The 23,756-nt window shown below is 37.7% G+C and overlaps 2 protein-coding genes and 1 long non-coding RNA gene across 3 annotated transcripts; 2 read left to right on the forward strand and 1 right to left on the reverse strand.

Moving 5' to 3' along the window:
- Window positions 1-1,607: 1,607 nt before the first annotated feature.
- On the reverse strand, window positions 1,608-3,626 carry LOC113360425. The gene has a single exon (XM_026603934.1). It carries the CDS (start codon window positions 3,624-3,626, stop codon window positions 1,608-1,610), a length of 2,019 nt encoding a protein of 672 aa, XP_026459719.1.
- Window positions 3,627-13,394: 9,768 nt separating this feature from the next.
- Window positions 13,395-18,503, forward strand: LOC113358274. The gene is made up of 2 exons (XM_026601805.1): window positions 13,395-15,797; window positions 16,834-18,503. The coding sequence occupies exon 2, from the start codon at window positions 17,183-17,185 to the stop codon at window positions 18,206-18,208; it is 1,026 nt and encodes a 341-aa protein (XP_026457590.1). The 5' UTR covers window positions 13,395-15,797; window positions 16,834-17,182; the 3' UTR covers window positions 18,209-18,503.
- A 936-nt stretch (window positions 18,504-19,439) lies between these two features.
- On the forward strand, window positions 19,440-23,174 carry LOC113358275. The gene is made up of 2 exons (XR_003364392.1): window positions 19,440-19,493; window positions 20,142-23,174. It is a non-coding gene; the product is annotated as an uncharacterized LOC113358275 (long non-coding RNA).
- The last annotated feature ends 582 nt before the right edge of the window (window positions 23,175-23,756 follow it).

Consider the following 23,756-nt stretch of genomic DNA (forward strand, 5'->3'; position numbering starts at 1 on the left):
AATCCGCTTGTGAAGTCAGGAAGGATTGTAGAGAGGTGATTGATTAATCTAGGCTGTTCTTCGGGAATATAAGACCGGATTATCAATTGGTTCCTGTTCACCTTGATTATATAACAAAAGACGGAACAAAACCTTGGGTTTATTCGTGGGAGACAAATTTATCCTTTGATAAACTTTTCTGTGTGAGACAGATCTGTTTATTATCAAGTCTGTGATTTTGGGTTGCAGCAACTCTTGGTTGTGGGTGAGATCAGCTAAGGGAATCAAGTGCGCAGTATCCTGCTGGGATCAGAGGCGTAGAAGTACAACTGTACCTTGGATCGGTGGGAGACTGATTGGGGTTCAACTATAGTCCAGTCAGAAGTTAGTTTGTAGTAGGCTAGTGTCTGTAGCGGCTTAACACAGTGTGTATTCAATCTGGACTAGGTCCCGGGGTTTTTCTGCATTTGCGGTTTCCTCGTTAACAAAACTTCTGGTGTCTGTGTTATTTCTTTTCCGCATTATATTTTATATAATTGAAATAATACATATTGTGCCTTAAGATCATCAACTTCTCTAATCCAAGCTTTGGTTGTTGATTGTAGTTGATTGATCCTTGGACATTGGTCTTTGGTACCGTCCAAGTTATCTCTCTTTGATAAAGACTCGCATATTTCTATTTGCTTGAGTAAAGATCAAATCGAGAGATTGAGATAATAACTCCTTAAGATACTTTTTATCTAGATTGAGTCTGACTGTCTAGTTGATCTCTAGCAAAGTATTTCGGAGTTAGTCCATACAGATTGCTAATCGAAATATTGGGTGGTGTTGTTAGACCCCACTTTTTCACTTCTATTCCCTTAGAGGACACCACATGTCCTAACACTATTCCAGATTTAACCATAAAATGACACTTTTCCCAATTAAGGACTAAGTTCTTTTCTTTACAACGTTCTAGAACTAGTGTAAGGTGGTGCAAGCATTCATCGAAAGAGGATCCAAAAACCGAAAAATCGTCCATAAAGACCTCGAGAAATCGCTCAACCATGTCCGAAAAGATACTTAGCATGCAACATTGGAATATTTCGGGTGCATTACACAACCCAAAAGGCATACGCCTGTAAGCAAAAGTTCCAAATGGACATGTGAATGTTGTTTTCTCTTGGTCCTCCGGTACTATAGGGATTTGGTTATAACCAGAGTATCCATCTAAGAAACAATAATGGTTGTGGCCAGCTAATCTTTCTAACATCTAGTCGATGAATGGTAGAGGAAAGTGGTCTTTCCTAGTTGCTGAGTTAAGCTTACGGTAGTCTGTACAAACTCTCCACCCGGTAGTAACACGGGTAGGGATCAATTCATTGTTCTCATTCACAACTATAGTAATCCCATACTTTTTTGGTACAACCTGGAAAGGACTGACCCATTTACAATCAGAGATGGGTATATGATACCCGCATCTAACAATTGGAGCACCTCAGTGCGAACAACTTCCTTTCATATTAGGATAAACGTCTCTGCGTTTCTCTTGAGGTTTTGGCACCTTCTTCTAAGTAGATGTGATGCATACAATCAGCATGACTAATTCCTTTCAAATATGCTATAGTCCACCCTATTGCGATCTTGTGCTATTGGAGAACACTAACTAGTCTACTTTCCTGATCGGGCTCTAAGTCAGAGGCAATTATGGCAGGAAAAGTATTCTCATTACCAAGAAATACATATTTCAGTGTATCTGGTAGCGGCTTTAGTTCAAGGGTGGGTGCCTTAACTGATGATGGGAGGGGTTTATCTATGGTCGGGGGAAGAGGTTCTGGTTTATGCTGCCATTTCCCATAATTCATTACTGGCGCAGAGTCTAACAACGCATTAACTTCTTTAAAATGACTATCCTCATCATAGTAGGCTCCAAAGTGGGCCAAGCAGGCCTCTAAAGGATCGCTAACACTATTAGTCGTAAAGGTATTCTCAACTAAAGAATCAATCATGCATATAGACTCATAGTATTCAGGGTCCGGTGGGGCTTGTAACGCCTTAAAAACATTCACCGAGATTTTCTGATTCCCATAGGAAAATTTTACTAGGCCAGTTTGACAATGTATGATTGCATTCGCAGTGGATAGAAATGGACAACCTAGGATGATTGGGATATTGATATCTTGACTACAAACATGTTGAGTGTCCAAAATCACAAAGTCAACTGGATAGATAAAGTTTTCTACCTGAACCAAAAAGTCTTCAATAATTCCACGTGGGATTTTGACTGACCTATCGGCTAACTGTAGTGTTATCCTAGTTGGTTTCATCTCACCTAGTCCAAGTTGTTCATATACCGAGAACGGTAAAAGATTCACACTAGCCCCAAGATCTAAAAGAGCATTTTCTATCTTTTGGCTACCTATGACACATGTGACAGTAGGACAACCAGGATCTTTAAATTTGACAGGGTACTTTTGTGAGATTATGGAACTAACTTGTTGGGTTAAAAATGCCTTTTTATAGACACCTGCGTCTCTCTTGACAATGCACATCTCTTTTAGGAACTTGGTCATAGCTGGTACATATTTTATTGCATCTAACAAGGGAAGGTTGACCTTAACTTGCTTAAAGATGTCTAGGATTTCAGCATATGTACTAGGATTTTTCTTAGCGATTCTCTGAGAAAATGGTGCGGGTGGTATGTACACTCTCTCAGGGATATCTTCCTTACTTGGACTCTTAGCACTCTCGGGCCCATTAAGGTCTTTAGACGAAGTTTGTTCAACGTCATTCTCTTTTTCAGCTGGACTTTTGTCCTTAGGTGGTTCTACCGAGTTCTCTAGAGTTTTACCACTCCTAAGATTGATAACTGCTTTGACATGTTCGTTGTGGTTAGAACTACCTGACCCATGAACCTGGTTAACTCCTTTAGGATTTGGAGTCGTTTGGCTAGAAAATGTCCCGTTCTCCCTATCATTTAACTGGTTTGAAAGTCGACTTATTTGAGTCTCTAAGTTACTAATAGCTTGGGAATTATTTTGCTGGTTAAGCTGACTCATTAGGACAAAGTCATCGAACTTTTGGTTGCTTTGGACAACACTTTGAGCTAAAAGTTTCATGGATTCTTCTAAAGATGTCAGCTTATGATCAACTGGGCTTGGTTCTTGGAATTGCGTTTGGTTCCTATGAAAACATGGTGGTGGGTTGCTAGATGGGACACCCTGTTGGGCACCTTTAGACCACGAAAAATTAGGGTTATGTCTCCAACCAGGGTTATACGTATTAGAATAGGGATCAAACTTGGGTCTACCCTCAAATTTAGAGTTCATACCATCATGTAGGACACTAACCTGGTCACGGGTAGTTTCAGTCGAGTAAAACAGGGGGCACTGAGGTCCAGTATGAATTTGGTCACCACAAATGGTACATGGATAAGTTATGGGCTCACTGTTACAGCTCATAGTCTGGGTAGACCTTTGGTTCATTTCTAAGGCCTCTAGACGCCTAAAAATATCAGACCCATTATCAACTCTATTGACCCTATGGATAGGGTTCCTAGTTATTTCGGGATCCCTCATTGAATCCCACTGACGAGTCTTTTCAGCTAAATCGATGAACTCGTCGAAACATTCATCTGGTTCTAGATGGTTAAATTCTCCACCACTCATTGTTTCTACCTGCATTCGGGTTTCACTATCAAGGCCCTCATATAAGATTTGGGACATGTGGGCTTTCTCAAAGCCATGGTTTTGGAATTGGTATAACAATTCATTAAACCTTTCTATGTAATCATGTAAGCTCTCACCTATTTTCTTCTTAAAGGTTTCGATTGACTGTCGAATAGCAGCAGTATTGTGGTGTGGGTAAACCCTTCTTAACAAAGGCCTCTACAAAGCCATCCAAGGTGGTGATTGTTTTAGAGGGAATCAAATGGTACCACTCATTGGATCTCTCTTATAGGGAAAAAGAAAACAAACGCAACCTAAGCACATCTTTTGTGACGTTCGGATAATTCATTGTGTCACAGATCATTTCAAAGTCTCTTATGTGGGTATACAGGTTTTCATTCTCTATTCTCTTAAATTTTTGAAGCATGATAAATGTCCCAGGTTTAATATCAAACTTAACGGTAGTGGCCGGTAAAACAACCCCAGGTTCATGTGTCACTCTAGACGGGCTCAAACGGTCCCTAAGAGTTTTGGTTGGTGGGACATCTTCGTCCTTTTCATTAACCATTTCGGCAAAAATAGAAGTATTACCTAGATCCGTGTAACGTGTCGGACTCATATTAAAAAGGTCGTTTTTATCAAGTCTATCTCCTAACCGTTTCCAACTTCGCATACACACGCAAGAATACTAGTGAAGCAAGAAAATCGTGCACATGCAAATGTAGGGTTTACTGAATTAGGTAAGCTTGGTTTACCTCAGCAAAATATACCTAAAGGTACGAGGTTGAGGCTTGTGGAATTTCGGCTGGTAACTCCCATAAGGCCCAAGGCACGGGTTCAACGTACTTTTCCACATGTTTCCTAAATTCGGTAATTCTGACGATGCAATATGGTGTGTGCAACGTGTTTTTAAAAAAAAAATAGATATACACAAAAAAGGAAATAAAACCTAAAAAATAATAAACTTTGGGTTTTGTTACTTACCTCTTTTGGTAGGAAATTCCACAATAAATATTGAATATTACCTGCACAAAGGATAAATTCGTAAACTCATAATTATACGAAGCTCTGATTCAGCAATCAGACGTGAGTATCGAGACACGGGTCTCTCATCGAATTCTCAACGGAGAGTACCTTCTCTCTGAGTACATGTGGATATGTAGTCTCACGACTGGAAAACGACATATCTCATGAATACTGAATACTTTCATTGATTATTTCTATATAACATCACGTGATGGACGGCTCCTAGACAGCTTGCTATGCTAGTGTAGAACGATAACGTCTTCAGGAACAAACAATGAGTTTACCCTGACTATATAAAGGATATGACTTACCGACAACCTCGTATCAGGATAATTAATTCTCCTAGACAGCTTGCTCTGCTAGTATAGAGCCACAAAGTTAATTATTCCTAATTACAGTCGCTCATATTCCATGGTCGAATCCACGACTGGTCCCATGGAATGGAAATAACAATTGTTCTGATTCTATGATCGAGTCCACGACTTGATCTCATAGAATAACAATAACTATATTATCTCATTACTCCGATTTCATGATCGAATCCACAACTGGTCTCATAAATGGTAATAGATAGATCTTAATTACTCCGATTCTATTGTGAATCTACGATCCCACGGAATGATAATGCTCACTTTATTATCCTGAATTCGTAGTCGAATCCTCAGCTGATCCTATGAATTAATAATAAACATCTTATTACTCAGTTTTGTGAATTATTTTCCACTGAATTCCACAATTAGTAATAAATAATCAACAACCGGGCGTATGAGCTACCTCTAAGTAAGCCCTGATTAAAATGGTGAAAGTGTATTCGACGATGATACACTAACAGTCACCGCACGAACGAGTATTTCAAAAATACAATGAAACGATGAACCTATGCAAAATAGAGAGAAAAATAATAAATAATTAAAAATATTGACAGGGTGCTGGGAGCACGGACACACGACCAACAGACCGTGTCGTGGTCAATCCCATGCCAGTTTTATATTTTTAATGCATTTTTATTATTTTTCATGATTTGATGAAAATTCTCTCATTTTATCAAATCTCCTTCGTCTCGAGGAAACTCCTCGGTTTCATGGTACTTCCATAAATCCATAAAAAATAATATAAAATTAAGGAAAGGAGTGTGGGGCGTGACCATTGGCCAACCGTCCATGCCTTGGTCCCAACCGGCCCCACACCCCACGGTTCCTTATTATTTTATTATTATTATTATTATTATTATTATTATTTCTCTAATTTCATGAAAAAACTCCTTGATTTCATGGTATTTTTGCACAAATCATCAAATAATGATAAAATAAAATAAATTATGAAAACTTGTGGGACCGGGTCTTGGCCGGCCGGCCATTCCCTAGTGATATACACATTTTTGTGTCTAATTTGTCCTCAATGTCCGTATTGTTGGAACTCTATTTTTGTACTAATATTGTGTTTTTATGTATTTTTAGGAAATAAACATTTTTGGAAAGATCTGCTCGAAAAATTATGCGGGGCATCCCCGGAGGACATTTGTTATTCAGACTCTCATTTTGGTTAAAGGGAAACCCAATTACTAAGGGGCACCTCAGTTGGGCATTTGCTATTTACACTCCACAGACGATTAGGGGCACTTCATCTCTTTAAATTCAAAAACTTTTTGTTTTGGCGGGAAATGAAGTTCTCAACTGTTAGAGTTTCAATCAACAAAATGAAGGTGTTTTAGGGAGATTCAATCGCTCAAACTTGGTAGGAAGATGTGATATGGCATGAGGAACACATTATGGGCAGTGGGTTCGATCAGAAGTGGCTGGAAAACGCGTGATGATCCTTGAGACCAAAACAGAGCACGTGCACTGTAACACGAGCAAAAATGGAGTTCTTGTGTGCATGGGAGAGTCCTACTAGCGTTGGAAGAGTGTTGAGGCGTGGAGAAGACATTTGGGAGCGTGCAGGATCAAAGTTAACGCGTGCATGGGATTAAAAATGGAAATTTTCTTTATTATTGGCAGCCGAGAATATTTGGATTAAATGGAGAATATATGTAATCAATGGTCGGATTTTTGGCTCCAATTCACTATAAATACAAGGCAAAACAGTTTGGGAAAGGGGTCGAGAGTTTTGGGAGCTAGGGAGAGTTAGAGAAGACGAAATCAGAGTTTAACAAAACTCTGTTTCTGCTGCTGCATGAAGATGAACACGAAGAAAAATAGACTGTAAGAGACTGTCGTTCTTCAACAGTGACAGCGACAGTGGAGTGTGGGTCGTAGTTTCCCAAAGACAACAGCATTTCATATGTATCGTTCTTGTGTGACGCTTCCTGTGGGTCGCACATTAGCTGTTTACACCATTTTCTCTTCTTCTCATCATTTGTAAACCATTTTTGAGCCATAATAAATTATTTTGAGAGCATTTAGACTATGATGAGCTAATTCCCTCGTAACCAAGGCAATGAAGGAATCTATTCACGCAACATAAATGGGTAACTATTTCATTTAATTATATAATTCACCTAATCGCTGCTTTTGTAGAGTTTTAAATTGTTTGAATGATTGTCTTAATTATTTGTTATTCAGTTTGATAGGTTATGCTTGGTTTAATCTCTTGATAATCTATGCTTAAGGTTTACAAATAATGTTTGAGAATCTGTATGATTGATAGTGAATTAAAGATAAAAGAGGACTTAAGAATTGAATAGAGTTTTGAAATATTTATCATTCAATTTTGCATAATAGTGGAATCTAGTGTCTTGGTTACCTCTCGCACCCATTGTTAATAATTTTGTATATAATTTTATTAAACCTTTAAATTTAATCTTCACAAGTCCGAGATTTTGAACCTCATTATTACAACATCATCAAAATTTTAATCACCTAGCCGGTCCCACACGCCCCTTTGTTTTATTATTTTATTATTATTAGTTTTCCTTGAATTCATCAAATTCCTTGATTTCATGGTATTTCTCTCAAATTAGGAAAAATTCCCTCAAATCATCAAAATACTTAAAAATATTAAAAAAATAGGGAAACTCGTGGGATCGGGCCCTAGCCAGCCGGCCATGCCTTCCACGGTCTCACACGCCCTTGTTTTTATTATTTTAATATTTTTTGCTTCCTTGAACTCATGAAAACTCCTTCAATTCATGGAAACTCCCAAAATTCATCAAATTTCTCAAAATTCATGAATTTTTCATAAAATCATCAAAATATTATAAAATTAAGGAAAAGGCACCACGGGACCGTGGTCACGACCGGAAGACAATGCCTTGACCATGGCGGTCCCACGCCTCCTCATTCCTTATTTTATAATTATTTTTCATCATCTCTTGGTGTTTTCCTCAGTTTCGTCGAAACCCTAATTTTGGCATATTTTCTCGAATGGATGCTCAATTGCACGCCAGAAAATATCAAAATTCTCAGGACTGAGACGCGGACGCCTTGGGGACACGATCACGCTATCTTGATCGACCAAGATTGGATCTTTGGCTCACGGAAGCCGGTCACATTAATTTTCACAGTTTTGACCTAATTTGCACAATTGCTCGTATTAGGTCCAAAACTCTCCCAAACACTTTGGATTTTCATGAAGTGATCGTCAGGCGGTCAAGGGAAAACCTAGGGCCGGTTTCATGACTCCATGGTCGGTCCTTCGCCTCGTCATAATTAATTAGGTTTTCTCACCTAAGGCTCAGACGAGCATTTTCGAATAAATGATTAAACCAGCATTTAATCATTCTTCCACCAACAAATCGTCAAATCTTCAAGAGTTCTTCGTATTTGCTCACGCGAGCATGTGGACACTACATGGTTGATCCACGGTCCCATGTAGTCACTCCCTCCTTCGTCCCATGGTTAAAATTTTGATGAACCGTGAATTGATCATCAATTGATCAAATTAGGGTTTCTGAATCCAAGGATCATCATTCCAGATTCGAACCTTAATAATTTTACGACGACCTCATGGTCATTAATATTATTAATTATGCTCGGTTCAACAACCAATACTTTAATTAATATTTTTGGTACGCTGCCAATAATCCATCAGATGAGAAACACATGCTCAGACGATCAAATATTCAATAATTCATCGCATGAACAACATTTGCTCAGATGAGGAATATTTGCTCAAACCAAGGAATATTGGTTCAACAATCGATATTCAACGATCCATCGAATGAGCAATACTTGCTCACTTCATCATAAGAACTATACCTCTGTCTCATGACATGCTCAATTCATGAGTTTCAGAACATCATGTTCAACTCAAAGACCACATGGACTCATCGTCCCATCAAACCACGAAGTCATCAATTGACTAACAAACCACGAGACATCAATCGCGTCACTTGGGGGGATATCACTTAGGGTTTTGGTCTGGCGGTCTACGGCACGTGTGTTCAAACACACGATGGAATGTGAGTAATTCGTGCAATCAGTTGAAGGAATTCACGAGGAAGTGGGTGGAAAATCGACCAAGTCTCCACACGTTGAGTAACTGGTTTCAAACACGATCTCCACTTCCCCACTCCTTGATTCCATCAACTGTCACACTTCATGGAATCATGGTGTCTACAATTCCAGCAATATAAATAAGTCTCTGAATCATGATTGAATCATCATCATAAGTATCATCAATCTCACGTCAAACTGACAACACGAGATCATCAACTCATCAATTGAGCAACTACTCTCAATTGAGCAATTTCAATCATTCAGAGCTTATCGTATTCAGAATTCACACACCCACAATCTTTGTACCATTGATTCCACACATTTCTCAGATTCCCTCCTACAGATCAACCATCCTCTCTTGTGACCGAATTTACTTTGGAACGGTCATTGTCTTGATTTAGGACGGAGTACTACAAATTGATCTCTCGAATCTAAAGCACCCCCTTTGCAGCGGTGCATCTGTGTGAGGTTTAAAATTTCGCTCGGTTCGAGGAGTCTCCTCCGTACGGTCGTCTCCTCAATCCCTTAAAAACCAGCAAATCGTTTTTCCCCATCTACAATGTTCAATAAAAAACTGGACCAATCATGATTTTCCTTTCGATTATGAAACAAGTTCATATATCAACTTCCTTAAACTAATGTAATAATACATAGTTTTCTAGGATGAAATCAAACCTATATCTTACAAATAATCAAGTAACTAAATACATAGATTATGTTGATATCGTATTTACGAAGTTCAAAAGATAAATTTTTTGATACTTTGATCATAATGATATGACCAAGTCTAATCACTAGAGTATTATATATATATATATATATAGATTTGCATGTTATGATTTCAATATAATATGACTTGGAAGTTACGTTAGGAATGGATACTAGTCAAGTAAGTATTACTAACCTCAAGTGGAAGGATGATGTCTTCATTGCAGTTGTTACTTCTTTTTATTCTTCAGGTCTTCGGAGTAATACTTGTATGTTTCAACATTCCTAGACTTTCTAGTCTAACCTAAACGAAGTTGACTCTAGTATTTAATCAAGCGACTCCAGATGAGTTTTGATACTAAAATATGACAAACAAACTTGACATACCATTGCTTGGTGAGTTCAACCGAGCTATGCTCTAAAACAAAGGATTTAAATAAAAGCTTAATCATTCATATTATTGACAGTTTTGAATAAACTTTACACAAGTATTAAAATAAATCAACAATTGATTAGTCTATTATAAGCTTCGTATGTCTTCGCTATCGAACTCAAGAGTCAAATTTATCCAAACACCTTCTTTTTCAGTTGAATGTTTGTTAATCTCTACCAGTTGAGATTGAAGATCAATAAGAGCTTCCTTTGAATCTGTACGCATTAGGTCATGATGCTTGATACATTTTTTTGACAAAGAAGATCGGTTTTCTTAGAGAATCTCGCCAAACATTAAGTTGTTGATCACCTTGTGTTTCGTTCATGATTGTTTCACACGAAAATAATGCTAAATCATCAAGAGATGATGTTTCTTTCACTGATTTCTCCATTTCCTATCAAATAACTTTCTTTCGGACACAATTTATAATATAGCAATATAAAAGTAGAAAATCAAGGAATATATATTCAAATCATATAGATTTTATCCCAGAATGTGAAAGATACCGATCATAAAAAATAGGTACCATTTTTGAACAAATTTTTGAAGAAACTGCCCAAGATCATGCTTCCTCACCAAATTGAACATTGGGAAAAACGTGAGGATGCATTTTTCCAACACAATTAGTGTGTGTTGGGGTGAGAATTAATCTCACCACATGTAACTGAAACAACCTGAGGATGATCAATGAACACAATAGATTATGTTCTTAGCTTGTTTTGCTCATTTTCCTTGAATTTACAGGAATTTGCAACTTCCTTTTTAGATCTGGTAAATTCATTAAGATCAAGATCCGTCTTTTCCATTCCCTTGACGAGTTTCTTTATTAATTTATTATTTCGTTTGGAATCCCAACAGAAGTTGTCAATGTGGCAATTTCTTCCACAAAAGGAACAAATTATAAGGTCTAAAGACTTTGAAGTATATTCCTCGACCTTACAGATTTCTGACAAAGCTGGTTTAGCAGGAATAAACTTATTGTTATTCGAACCGGACTTTCCAGTATATTTGATACCACACAAATTCCCAAAAGACTTTTGTCCAAAAAGCATAGCCGAAACTTTGCTCGAACTTCCTAAGAGACGTTGTAGATCACCTTTTAAGACTTTTAGAACGATTGTGTCAAGAAGTTTTTTTTGTTCTATTTTTCCCTATTAAGTTTTATCAGAAAAACATTATTTAAGTCATCAAGTTTCCTTTTTAACTTTAGATTATCTTTAGTCATGATCCCAAGATTTTCTAAACAGTCTCTTAGGAGTTTATTAGACTCACTAATATGATCGTTTTTAGTGTTGGAAAAAAGTGCAACACAGTTTGATATTCTTTCATAGGTTTTGTTCTCGGGAATATTATCCAGGGTAGTATGATAATGCTTTGTCACTTTTGTGAGCTCTTTTGCTGGAATAGTTTTTGGCCACATGTCCAAAACCACGACAGTTGAAACATTGGATTTCTTCATCATCCCTTTTTCAATTATGAAAAAGAGATCGTTTGGATGATGATTTGTCAAGGATTTGTTTATCTCTCAATAGAAGATCCTTAACACATTGTGTTAGAAGTACAGTTGTTGAATCAAACTCATCTTCAACAATTTCTTCTTTACAACATTCCTCGGCGCAATTTATACTTACCTCTTTAGAAGATTGTTTAGTATTATTTATGGCATTAAATCAAACGATTTTGTTCTTCAACAAGACTTCTTTATCAAAGATCTTTAACATTCCTATAAGAGAGCTTCGAAAAAGTATAGAAATATTATTGGCTTCCATTATGGCATGTTTCTTAGATTCGTATCTGGATGGTAACAACCTGAGAATCTTACATATTGTTTCTTTTACAGATATAGTCTTTCCAAGCGATAAAGAAGTATCGACAATCTTAGAGAGTTTAACATTAAACTCTTTAAAGGTATCGTTATCATCCGTTCTAAGGTGTTCCCATTCAGAAAAGAGAGAAATTGAAGTCTAGCTTCTTTTTATGAATTGTTACCAACGAAAACGGTCTCAAGAGTATCCCAAGCTCCTTTGGAAGTTTCACAAGAGAAGATATTATGCTAAAGATCTTGACTCACTCCATCTATTATGACATTCAAACCATCAGAATTCTGCTTTACAAGAGCTTTTTCTTCATTAGAATATAACACTAAGCGTTTAAACTTAGTGTCCAGATATTCCATTTTCGGTCGTTCATACCCTTCTTCGATTAATATCCAAGTATTAAAATCGCGAGATTGAAGAAACGATTTCATAGCAGATTTTCACCAGAGATAGTTAGTGCCATCAAATCTTGGTATCCATTGGATTCAAATCTTATAGGTTGGATCGCAGCAAAAACAGATTGTCAGATCTTTTCGTGTTTGCCTGCTATGATACCAATTGAAATGACGAGGGTACCCAAATACACCACGTTTTTATTTTCAACCTATAAGTCTGATACTAAGTGTGATCGTCTATGGACAAAGTCGAGACAACACAACAACAAGGTATTTACTTGATAATAGTTGCGGTCCAAAACCGATTTACTATGGGGTCATTATCAACTTATTAGGATTTAACGTACTAGTGTTATTAACTTTATTATAAAAAAAAAAACAATTATAATTCGGATATAAAGTAAATGACACAACAAGATTTTGTTAACGAGGAAACCGCAAATGCAGAAAAACCCCGGGACCTAATCCAGTTTTGAATATTCTCATAATTAAGTCGCTATACAAAGTACAAATCCAACTTCGAATTCGTATAGTTGAGACCAAGTAATATACTCCTTGTTACTTGGTTCCCTTAGTATCCCTGCGTCTTTATAGGTGTCATAAACACCTTCATTTATATCTATAGTTTATGCTTTCTTTGCTATTTTTCCAGTGAATTATGTATCTTATGTGTGAGTTTGAGTTTATTAGGTGCAATGGAGTCCCTATGAGCAAAAGGAAGAGAAAACGTCATTTGGAGCGAAAATGGCAAAAAGATTAATTCCCAGTCGATAATTGGAACAGGCTAATGTTGCGCAAGAAGGACTGAAGGATGAACTGTCGGTTTTCTGAGATTGACAGGCTAAACAGTACACAGATAGCCCTTATCAGAGTTCTGGGTGCCTGTGGTACTTCTTATCATTACCACACCCTAGAATTCAGAAGGGAATTCATTTCTCAATCATTATCATTTTCCAACTCGAGAGAGCCATGGCGGCAGTGATATTCAGAGGAAGAGAGTCTCAGAGAATGAGAGAAGAAATCGATGATGAAGATAAACGGGAAACAAGTGAGACAGAGATGCTTCTGATCTATAAACTAGAGTTTGTGGTCGTTCTGTTGGTGGAATTAGGATGAGAAGCTACTGCTACAGATCGAGAAAGAATTGTAGATGGTAGAGAAATTGAAAAGCTGTGTTGAATCTGTAACGGGTTGAGATGATTGGGTTGTTGTTGGTTCTTTAAAAGAAAGAAGATGGTGGTTGTTCTCATTAGATGTATGTTAGGACTACAGGGAATGTTGGTATGGCAGTGAAGAAGAAGATTTTAATTGAATATAAGTTTGAGCTTGTGTGATTTGGGATTTGAAGAAGCTACAGAAAGTGAAGAGACTCTAGGGTTTGGTGAATCTGAAACTTCAGTTCAAGTCTTGAGATGTTGATGATGATGTTGGAGTTGAGAGATTATTGTGATGTGTTGGATTACTGAATACAAAGAGTTGGAATGAATGTTGGATCTCAGATGGAGGAAAAGAAATGTGATGCTGTTAGGTTCACTGCAGGCGCTCAGAAGATGTTGGATAAGATACTGTTGTTGATATTCATGGGTGTTGCGGGCAGTGCTGGTGGTGTAGAGAATATGACAGTGAGTTATGGAAGTAATGGAGAAGCTCATTGCTGCCATGAAAATGAAATGGGTTTGTTGGTGTTGAACTGAAGCAGCTAATTGAAGTTGTAGCTGGGTTAATTGGTGCTTGCAGGGTGAAGTAATGAGCTGAAATGCAGAGACAAAGGACAAGAAATTGAAGCTGTAATGGAGTTGAATCTAGTGAATGCAGTGAGTGGTCTGATGTATTGCAGATGATAATGGAAACAGGGTTGTGAAGAATTTCAGAGACGATGAAGATGAACCGAAGTATTTGGTGGTTTAATTGGGTTGTAGTTACAAGATCTGGTGACTTGGAGCTGCAATTGAAGCTTGATGGGTTGCTGTTGATGTTGATCTGATGATTGTAGGAGCAGCTGTAATATGTTGGTATTGAGAATGGCTGTGTGCTGCTGGCAGATTCACAATTCAGATGAACGTGCAGTTGGTGAAAATCAGTTATGGAGATGTTGCTGGTGCTCATGGTTTGTGCTGAGTTGCTCGAGTGTTCATGATGCAGAGATGGGTATTTGTTCTTGGTGGTTGGAAGTGACAGATAAGTTGAGATTGAAGCTGTGGAAGCTGGATAGTGTGCAACAGTTGCAGTGGTGGTTGTGGTTGCGTGAGATGGAAATGGAAGAATGGCTTGGGTCAGTGTTCGCAGTCACAATGAATGGAAGAAAATGTTGTTTTTAATGGAGCTGATAGAATTCGCAGTTGATGGCGGTAACTGCAATGGATTGGAGTTGGATTTGGATTTGCTGTAATAGTGTGGTCGTTTGGCTGCGACTCAAGAGTATGCAGGAATGCGAAAGAAGAGCTTGAATGGTTGAGCTTGAGCTGGTGATATGAACAAGGAAGTTAAGGAATTACAGGGAATATCTAATGCAGACAAGATAAAAGAGCTTGGCAGTGATGGCCTTGTTGCAGCTGTTGTGTTGTATGTAGGATTGGGAAGTATGCTGTTAATGCTGGAAATGCTTAGAACATAGATTGTGCAGTTGAGAACAAATCCAAGGAATTGAGTGAGTTGTATGCAGTAAGTACAAGAATGAGTTGATGATTGTGCAAGGTTGTGCTGAAGGTTTTGAGCTGAGAAAGGAGGAAAGGTTTGGCAGTTGCTAGTGAAGCAAGTTGTTGTTGGTGCTGAGATACCGCAGCAGTGGACTGGCTAATGAATAGCAGTTACAACTAGGCATGATGCAGATGGAAGTGTTGTTTGCTGAAGCTAGCAAGAGAAGAACAAGAAGGTACTAGTGCAATTGCAGAAAGGATATGATGGTTGTTTGCAGGGGATTAAGTTAGCTGATGCTGGTGAAGTTGCTGAGAGTATGAGGTTGATGGTGCAGCACAAGCTCTAGCCTGTGCAAGATGGATTTGGCCTAGAACCAAGTCAGCTGAGTTAGCCATGAGTTAGACCCTGACTCAACTAGTCGACTCGGCCTTAACTCAGTTGATTCATCTTGACTCGGTCTGACTTCTGAGCTGACCCATTTGAACAGTTTTGACCGGTGGCTTTTACAGTCACCTGAGATGACTTTCCCGGTCAAATTCAGGCCGGTGACCCCAGTTTTCCGGCGAATACTTTTTGGCAAGAATTTTATTGGGTCATTTATACACATTGTTTTATGGGCTTGGTGGACTTTTTGGTAATGGACTTTTGGAGATTGGACCTAATTTTAGAAGTTGGAGAAAAGCTACAAAAGGAAAGTTTTCTACAACTTTGGAAATGAGGTATTTTTCTACTTGGAGTTTTGGAGGAGAGCGGCGATTCTATTAGGGTTTGCTTTCGTTTATTTTTCATCTTCTTCATTTTCATTTTTGATTATGATTATGATGAACTCAAAAGCTTTGAGTAGCTAAATACAATTATTGGTTATGGGATAAAGTAGATTTCACAAATGATATTTGATTCAATGAATTAGTTTTGTCTCAGTTTTATTGTTTATGATTCATTGTTAATATTGTTGCATGATTTGAGTGCTAGTTTGATTGAGTCCGGAATCAATTAGATTGGTCTTCATATCTATTGCTAGATTAGGTTTTATTATACGAAAAAGTGATAAATTCCTTATTACAAGTAGCATAAATGTGAATAGTGCTTGTAGTGATATATCCTACTAGTCACATATGAATCATAACCTTGGTTAAATCGAATTAGTGCTTTTACACGTTTGATTGCCTTGATTAGTCTTATTCCATAGAACTTAGTGCTTTTAGGGAGTTAAACTTAATTGTGCTTTTACACTTTAGGTTGCTTTATAGGAAGAATTCAATATACATCTTTTAATGTGGTTGTGATGAAATCAGGGAATTAACGGGATATACTTGCGATCAAGGTATCCCAGGACTTTTAGTAAATGAGAGATTAAAATATCAATTCTAGTCATTGATGAAAATACATGTTTGTGAATGATACTATCCCATGACCAATATCTTCTTCTATTGATTATTCCAATTATTTACTTTGCTTCCAGTTATTTTTATTGCATTGATACACAAAAATCCCCCCTTGGTTACTTAAGAATCTGAAAATTGCATAACAACAATTGCCTCTCTGTGGAAACGAACTCTTTATATCACATGCTTCATTTATTTTAGTTAAATAAGAAAGTGAAATTATTTTTGACGCATATGACAGCGATTAAATTTTGGCGTCGTTGCCGGGGAGGCAGCGGTTGTCACTTGTTTTTGGTTTCTTATTTTTAGTTTTGTTTTTAGTTTTTATTATTTTCTAGTTTTGACGTAGTTTTGAGAACTCTTGTTTCAGGTACTTATAGTCACATGGAAGGAGCATACTGGAGCAGTGGATACGGTTTTCAACCTCCTCAATACTATGACGATTTCCCACCATCTACGGAATACGATCGGAACCAATTTATTGGCTATGATCAATATCCAAGAGCTTATGGTGATTTTCATACATACCAACAACAACCTTGCAGTGGGTATGTAAGTCAAGCACCTAGGTGGGACAATTCTACTTCCAATTTGCTTTATGCAAGATGTATGAATGCTATAAATGGACTGAACATCGCACAAACCGATCTCTGCAACACTTTCTCTTAACCGACTCCTGATCGTAGTTATGATCATTCACCCATTCAACGGGAAGAGTCATGGGAAAGAGAACCTATGTAGTCAATGGTGGTAAGCGTGTGAACGTCAGGAAACTTGCACAGAAACTATATAAGTTGGAAGATGAGGGAACCTCGGAAGAGCTTGTCGCAGAAATTAGGAGGACCATTCATATGGAACTTAAACGACGTCGTGATAAAGGATGTGAAACCGATAAAGATTCTTACTACGATGAGTCTGAAAATGAAGATGATTGTGTTGAAAAAGACCAATCTTTGGAGATATTTGGTGACATTAGTGTAGTTGACTCAACACTTAATCTTTATAATGATCAAGCACCTATTCAAAAGGTACACAAGTATGATGAAACCAGTGTTTTACAGAATTTCCTTACAACAAGATTTGAGTCTAATGAAGAGGAGTATGTTGAGAATGAGACCGTTATGACAAATATTGTGGAAGACCCAATTGAGCTTGCAAAGGATTGTAATGAAGATGTTGATGTTGAGACTTTGGTTAAGGCAGAAACGGACGAAGAATGGTTGCAAGGTTTGATAGAGGACCACGATATGCAAGAGGTAAGTAATTCACGTGAATTCTTTAAGGATGAAGAGGATACCATAACACAAGAGTTGCAAGGTTTGTCTAACCCTTTGCCTATTAATCCTCCTCCTTTACCTCTTATTGGCTTGAATGTATGTGCTTCGAGAATATTGTTAAATGACTTTGTTTCTCGATATCCTCCGTTAGAAACATTTGATTCTCATACTACAGATGTTTGCAAAGAAGAAACCATAGAAGTTCCTGATTTTTATGTTCTGTATACACTTCCAAGTGTAAACAAGAATAAGTTTGGGGGAAACTTCTATCGCTTAATAGCTTCAGTTCTGTTTTATCGTACTAATATTTGTGTGAAGCTAATATTTGCAAAACAGGTTACATGGAAGGATCCCCAACTATTCAGATTATTGGTGTATGGGGAATTCGTCTTGCAAGTCGGGCTGACAACTTTAAACCAAGTGTTGCACAGCAGGCAATCCACTAGTTTTGTATCTCTTATCTTTTAATATTTCTTGTCTTGTTTTTGTTTATTTTCTTGTCTTGTTTTACTTTTTCTGATTTCTTGTTGCATATCATTATAAGATTTCCCACCTTGACTTTCTTTGGACGATTCAATTTACATTGAGGACAATGTAAAGTTTAAGTGTGAGGGAGTGGTTAAGCATTTGCATTGTAAAAAATTTCATGAAATTTTCAACTTATGTGTAAAATGGTGAATAAAAAGCTCCAACTTGTAGTTAGTTTAGAGTCACATAGTATACATGTCGCTAAGATTACATCGAGATTCTCATAAGAGTGACTGAACTTAGAGATGACAGAGAGCATGATCGGGTTTCTTACTTGTATGAGAGTTAAAGTTGGATTTAACCATCTCAGTGGAAAATGAGGTGCAGACTGAATTCGGTATTAGATTAGTGGTCCCTTGTAGTAGAGACTACCCATGTTACATCATGAGAGGCACCGACCTTCACTTCTTTGTACCTGTCTAAATATGTTCTTTTAGAGTGTGTGTCACCGTACGTAAACTCCGGGTAGAATGGTGAGCTACCCAACCTCCCACCAATAGAATCACTATTTTGATCTCTTGAGTGTTATTTTATCAATCATGATGATGACATCGAATTGCTAACTTACATACCACTTGTAATCTTGTTCGCAGTTAGCACCATAAACTTTATCTCTCTCTACACCAATAGGTCCATATAAACACTATCATCATCAATAAGAGGAGCATCACAAATTCGAATGAAAGTTGAAGACGTTCAAGGTTTACAAGCAACGATACAGAAATGAGCAGATTTCAGATTCAAGTAAAGCAACAAGACAAGGAGCAGAATTTTTACAAGTTGAAGACTATTGTACAAGAGTGAAGATTATCAAGATGAGTTCAAGGAGTTTATCATATCGAGACATACAAGTTGTGAAGAATCAAGCGGTAAAGTACTTACACCATGGCCTTTGTACTTGCAGTTTTTTTATTTTATCTTATTTGTATATAATTTTCTCTTGTTCTAAAAAAAATGGAAAAAAAAAAGACAAGAAATATATTTTGGTTTGTTTTTAGTTTTATTGTTTAAATAAAGCCAATGGAAAGAAGAAATATCCACAATGAAGTTTCAAGCAACAAGGATTTAGAGGAAAAGAGTTACATTGTCAAGATTCTACGAAGTTCAAGAGTTATCATCAAGAGTTGAAGACCGAAAACGAAGATGAAAACAAGGATTGAAGACCGAAGACGTTTCTATGGATGCTGTGAGAGTGGTGCTAACTGCACGCCGAACGGATAATGAGGTAAGTAAGCATATTCTCACCTTCGTTAAGTAGTTGATTTCCTTTCTTAGAGATCGTCATAAAAAAAGGTTTTCAAAATGAATAAAAGATGTGAGTTTTCAATACAATTCGGAGGGTTTTTGCCTTCCTACCATTCAAGGTGTCGCAGGATTCTCTCTTCACTCCTACCCGGACACATGTGTCACCCATAAAAAACTATTTATTATTGAGAGAAACTTCATAAAACCCTTTCTTGTGAGGCAGAGTCGAGACTTTCGATCACTTTGAACACGAATTTCTTTCGATAAGGGATGGTTATTTCTCTCTCAACTTTTAAGGATGAGATTGTGTTCATATATGTGTCTAACTTCTTATGACTAGTGTGCAGAATCTCTATTTATTCTTAGCGCGTTGGATGTTATCATTACAGAGAACTAGTAAGTTGGAAAAGTAGGTTTTGTGGGTATCTCTCTAGTAAACCCTCATGAGATAGAGTTGTATGTATCCTTTAGAATAAATTTTGTGTTATTTGTTCGAGGACTAGCAAAGTCTAAGTGTGGGGGAATTTGATAGGTGTCATAAACACCTTCATTTATATCTATAGTTTATGCTTTCTTTGCTATTTTTCTTGTGAATTGTGTATCTTATGTGTGAGTTTGAGTTTATTAGGTGCAATGGAGTCCCTGGGAGCAAAAGGAAGAGAAAACGTCCATTTGGAGCGAAAATGGAAAAAAGATTAATTCCCAGGCTAATGTTGCGCAAGAAGGACTGAAGGATGAACTGTTGGTTTTCTGAGATTGACAGGCTAAACAGTACACAGATAACCCTTATCAGAGTTCTGGGTGCCTGTGGTACTTCTTATCACTACCACACCCTAGAATTCAGAAGGGAATTCATTTCTCAATCATTATCATTTTCCAACTCAATAGAGCCATGGCGGCAGTGATATTCAGAGGAAGAGAGTCTCAGAGAATGAGAGAAGAAATCGATGATGAAGATAAACGGGAAACAAGTGAGACAGAGATGCTTCTGATCTATAAAGAGTTTGTGGTTGTTGTCAGTAGATGTATGTTATGACTACAGGGAATGTTGGTATGGCAGTGAAGAAGAAGATTTGAATTGAATCTAAGTTTGAGCTTCTGTGATTTGGGATTTGAAGAAGCTACAGAAAGTGAAGAGACTCTAGGGTTTGGTGAATCTGAAACTTCAGTTCAAGTCTTGAGATGTTGATCAGGGTGTTAGTCCTCAAGGGAGTTGGGGGAGTTGGGTGTAGTTTGGTTTTTTCCTGTTAGTCATGAGGGAGTTCAAAGAAGTCTCTCGAAATCTCTGTTAGTCGTGGGAGAGTTTAGAAGAGTCTCCCAAACTCCCTAGAAAACCCTGTTAGTCGTGGGGGAGTTTGAAAGAAACTCTCAAACTCCCTGTTAGTTGTTAAAATTAGAATGCTAGGGAGTTGGTGTTTTTGGGGGAGTTCTAGGGAGTTTATAGTGTATTTTTTCCTCACTCCAAATCTCTCAAAAAAGTAGAGATTTCTGGAGAGTCTTTCAAACTCCCCACACTCAAAACACCAAACTCTCTCAAACTCCCCACACTCTCTTACACTCCCTCAGAATCCCCAAGATTCAAAATACATTAAACTCCCCCAAACTTATTCGTGGACTAACCCCTGGGATGATGATGTTGGAGTTGAGAGATTGATGTGCTGTGTTGGATTACTGAATACAAAGAGTTGGAATGAATGTTGGATCTCAAATGGAGGAAAAGAAATGTGATGATGTTAGGTTTGTTGCAGGCGCTCAGAAGATGTTGGATAAGATGTTGTTGTTGATATTCATGGGTGTTGCAGGCAGTGCTGGTGGTGCAGAGAATATGACAGTGAGTTATGGAAGTAATGGAGAAGCTCATTGCTGCCATGAAAATGAAATGGGTTTGTTGGTGTTGAACTGAAGCAACTAATTGAAGTTGTAGCTGGGTTAATTGGTGCTTGCAGGGTGAAGTAATGAGCTGAAATGCAGAGACAAATGACAAGAAATTGAAGTTGTGATGGAGTTGAATCTAGTGAATGCAGTGAGTGGTATGATGTATTGCAGATGATAATGGAAACATGGTTGTGAAGAGTTTCAGAGACGGTGAAGATGAACCGAAGGATTTGGTGGTTTAATTGGGTTGTAGTTACAAGATCTGGTGACTTGGAGCTGCAATTGAAGCTTGATGGGTTGATGTTGATGTCGGTCTGATGATTGCAGGAGCAGCTGTAATATGTTGGTACTGAGAATGGATGTGTGCTGCTAGGCAGATTCACAATTCAGATGAACGTGCAGTTGGTGAAAATGAGTTATGGAGCTGTTGCTGGTGCTATGGTTTGTGCTGAGTTGCTCGAGTGTTCATGATGCAGAGATGGGTATTTTTTCTTGGTGGTTGGCAGTGACAGATGAGTTGAGCTTGAAGCTGTGGAAGCTGGATAGTGTGCAACTGTTGTAGTGGTGGTTGTATGAGATGGTAATGGAAGAATGGCTTGGGTCAGTGTTCGCAGTCACAAGGAATGGAAGAAATTGTTCTTTCTAATAGAGCTGATAGAATTCGCATTTGATGGTGGTAACTGCAATGGATTGGAGTTGGATTTGCTGTAATAGTGTGGTTGTTTGGCTGCGACTCAAGAGTATGCAGGAATGCGAAAGAGGAGCTAGAATGGTTGAGCTTGAGCTGGTGGTATCAACAAGGAAGTTAAGGAATTACAGGGAATAGCTAATGCAGACAAGATAAAAGAGCTTGGCAGTGATGGCCTTGTTGCAGCTGCTGTGTTGTATGTAGGATTGGGAAGTATGATGTTAATGCTGGAAATGCTTAGAACATAGATTGTGCAGTTGAGAACAAAGCCAAGGAATTGAGTGAGCTGTATGAAATAAGTACAAGAATGAGTTGATGACTGTGCAAGGTTGTGCTGAAGGTTTTGAGTTGAGAAATGAGGAAAGATTTGGTAGTTGATAGTGAAGCAAGCTGTTGTTGGTGCTGAGATATCACGACAGTGGACTGGCTAATGAATAACAATTACAACTAGGCATGATGCAGCTGGAGGTGTTGTTTGCTGAAGCTAGCAAGAGAAGTTAGCTGATGATGGTGAAGTTGCTGAGAGTATGAGGCTGATGGTGCAACACAAGCTCTAGCCTGTGGAAGATGGCTTTGGCCTAGAACCAAGTCAGTTGAGTTATCCATGAGTTATACCCTGACTCAACTAGTCGACTCGTCCTTAACTCAGTTGATTCACCTTGACTCGGTCTGACTTCTGAGCTGACCCGTTTGAACAGTTTTGACCGGTGGCTTTTACAGTCACCTGAGATGACTTTCCCGGTCAAATTCAGGCCGGTGACCCCAGTTTTCCGGCGAATACTTTTTGGCAAGAATTTTATTGGGTCATTTATACACATTGTTTTATGGGCTTGGTGGACTTTTTGGTAATGGACTTTTGGAGATTGGACCTAATTTTAGAAGTTGGAGAAAAGCTACAAAAGGAAAGTTTTCTACAACTTTGGAAAGGAGGTATTTTTCTACTTGGAGTTTTGGAGGAGACCGGTGATTCTACTAGTGTTTGCTTTCGTTTATTTTTCATCTTCTTCATTTTCATTTTTGATTATGATTATGATGAACTCAAAAGCTATGAGAACCAAAATATAATTATTGGTTATGGGATAAAGTAGATTTCACAAATGATATTTGATTCAATGAATTAGTTTTGTCTCAGCTTTATTGTTTATGATTCATTGTTAATATTGTTGCATGATTTGAGTGCTAGTTTGATTGAGTCTGAAATCAATTAGATTGGTCTTTATATCTATTGCTAGATTAGGTTTTATCATACGAAAAAGTGATAAATTCCTGATTACAAGTAGCATAAATGTGAGTAGTGCTTGTAGTGATATATCCTACTAGTCACATATGAATCATAACCTTGGTTAAATCGAATTAGTGCTTTTACACGTTTGATTGCCTTGATTAGTCTTATTCCATAGAACTTAGTGCTTTTAGGGAGTTAAACTTAATTGTGCTTTTACACTTTAGGTTGCTTTATAGGAAGAATTCACATATACATCTTTTAATGTGGTTGTGATGAAATCAGGGAATTAACGGGATATACTTGCGATCAAGGTATCCTAGGAATTTTAGTAAATGAGAGATTAAAATATCAATTTTATTCATTGATGAAAATACATGTTTGTGAATGATATTATCCCATGACCAATATCTTCTTCTATTGATTATTCCAATTATTTACTTTGCTTCCAATTATTT

Source organism: Papaver somniferum, chromosome 3 (assembly GCF_003573695.1).
Source record: "Papaver somniferum cultivar HN1 chromosome 3, ASM357369v1, whole genome shotgun sequence".
NCBI classification, from domain to species: domain Eukaryota; kingdom Viridiplantae; phylum Streptophyta; class Magnoliopsida; order Ranunculales; family Papaveraceae; genus Papaver; species Papaver somniferum.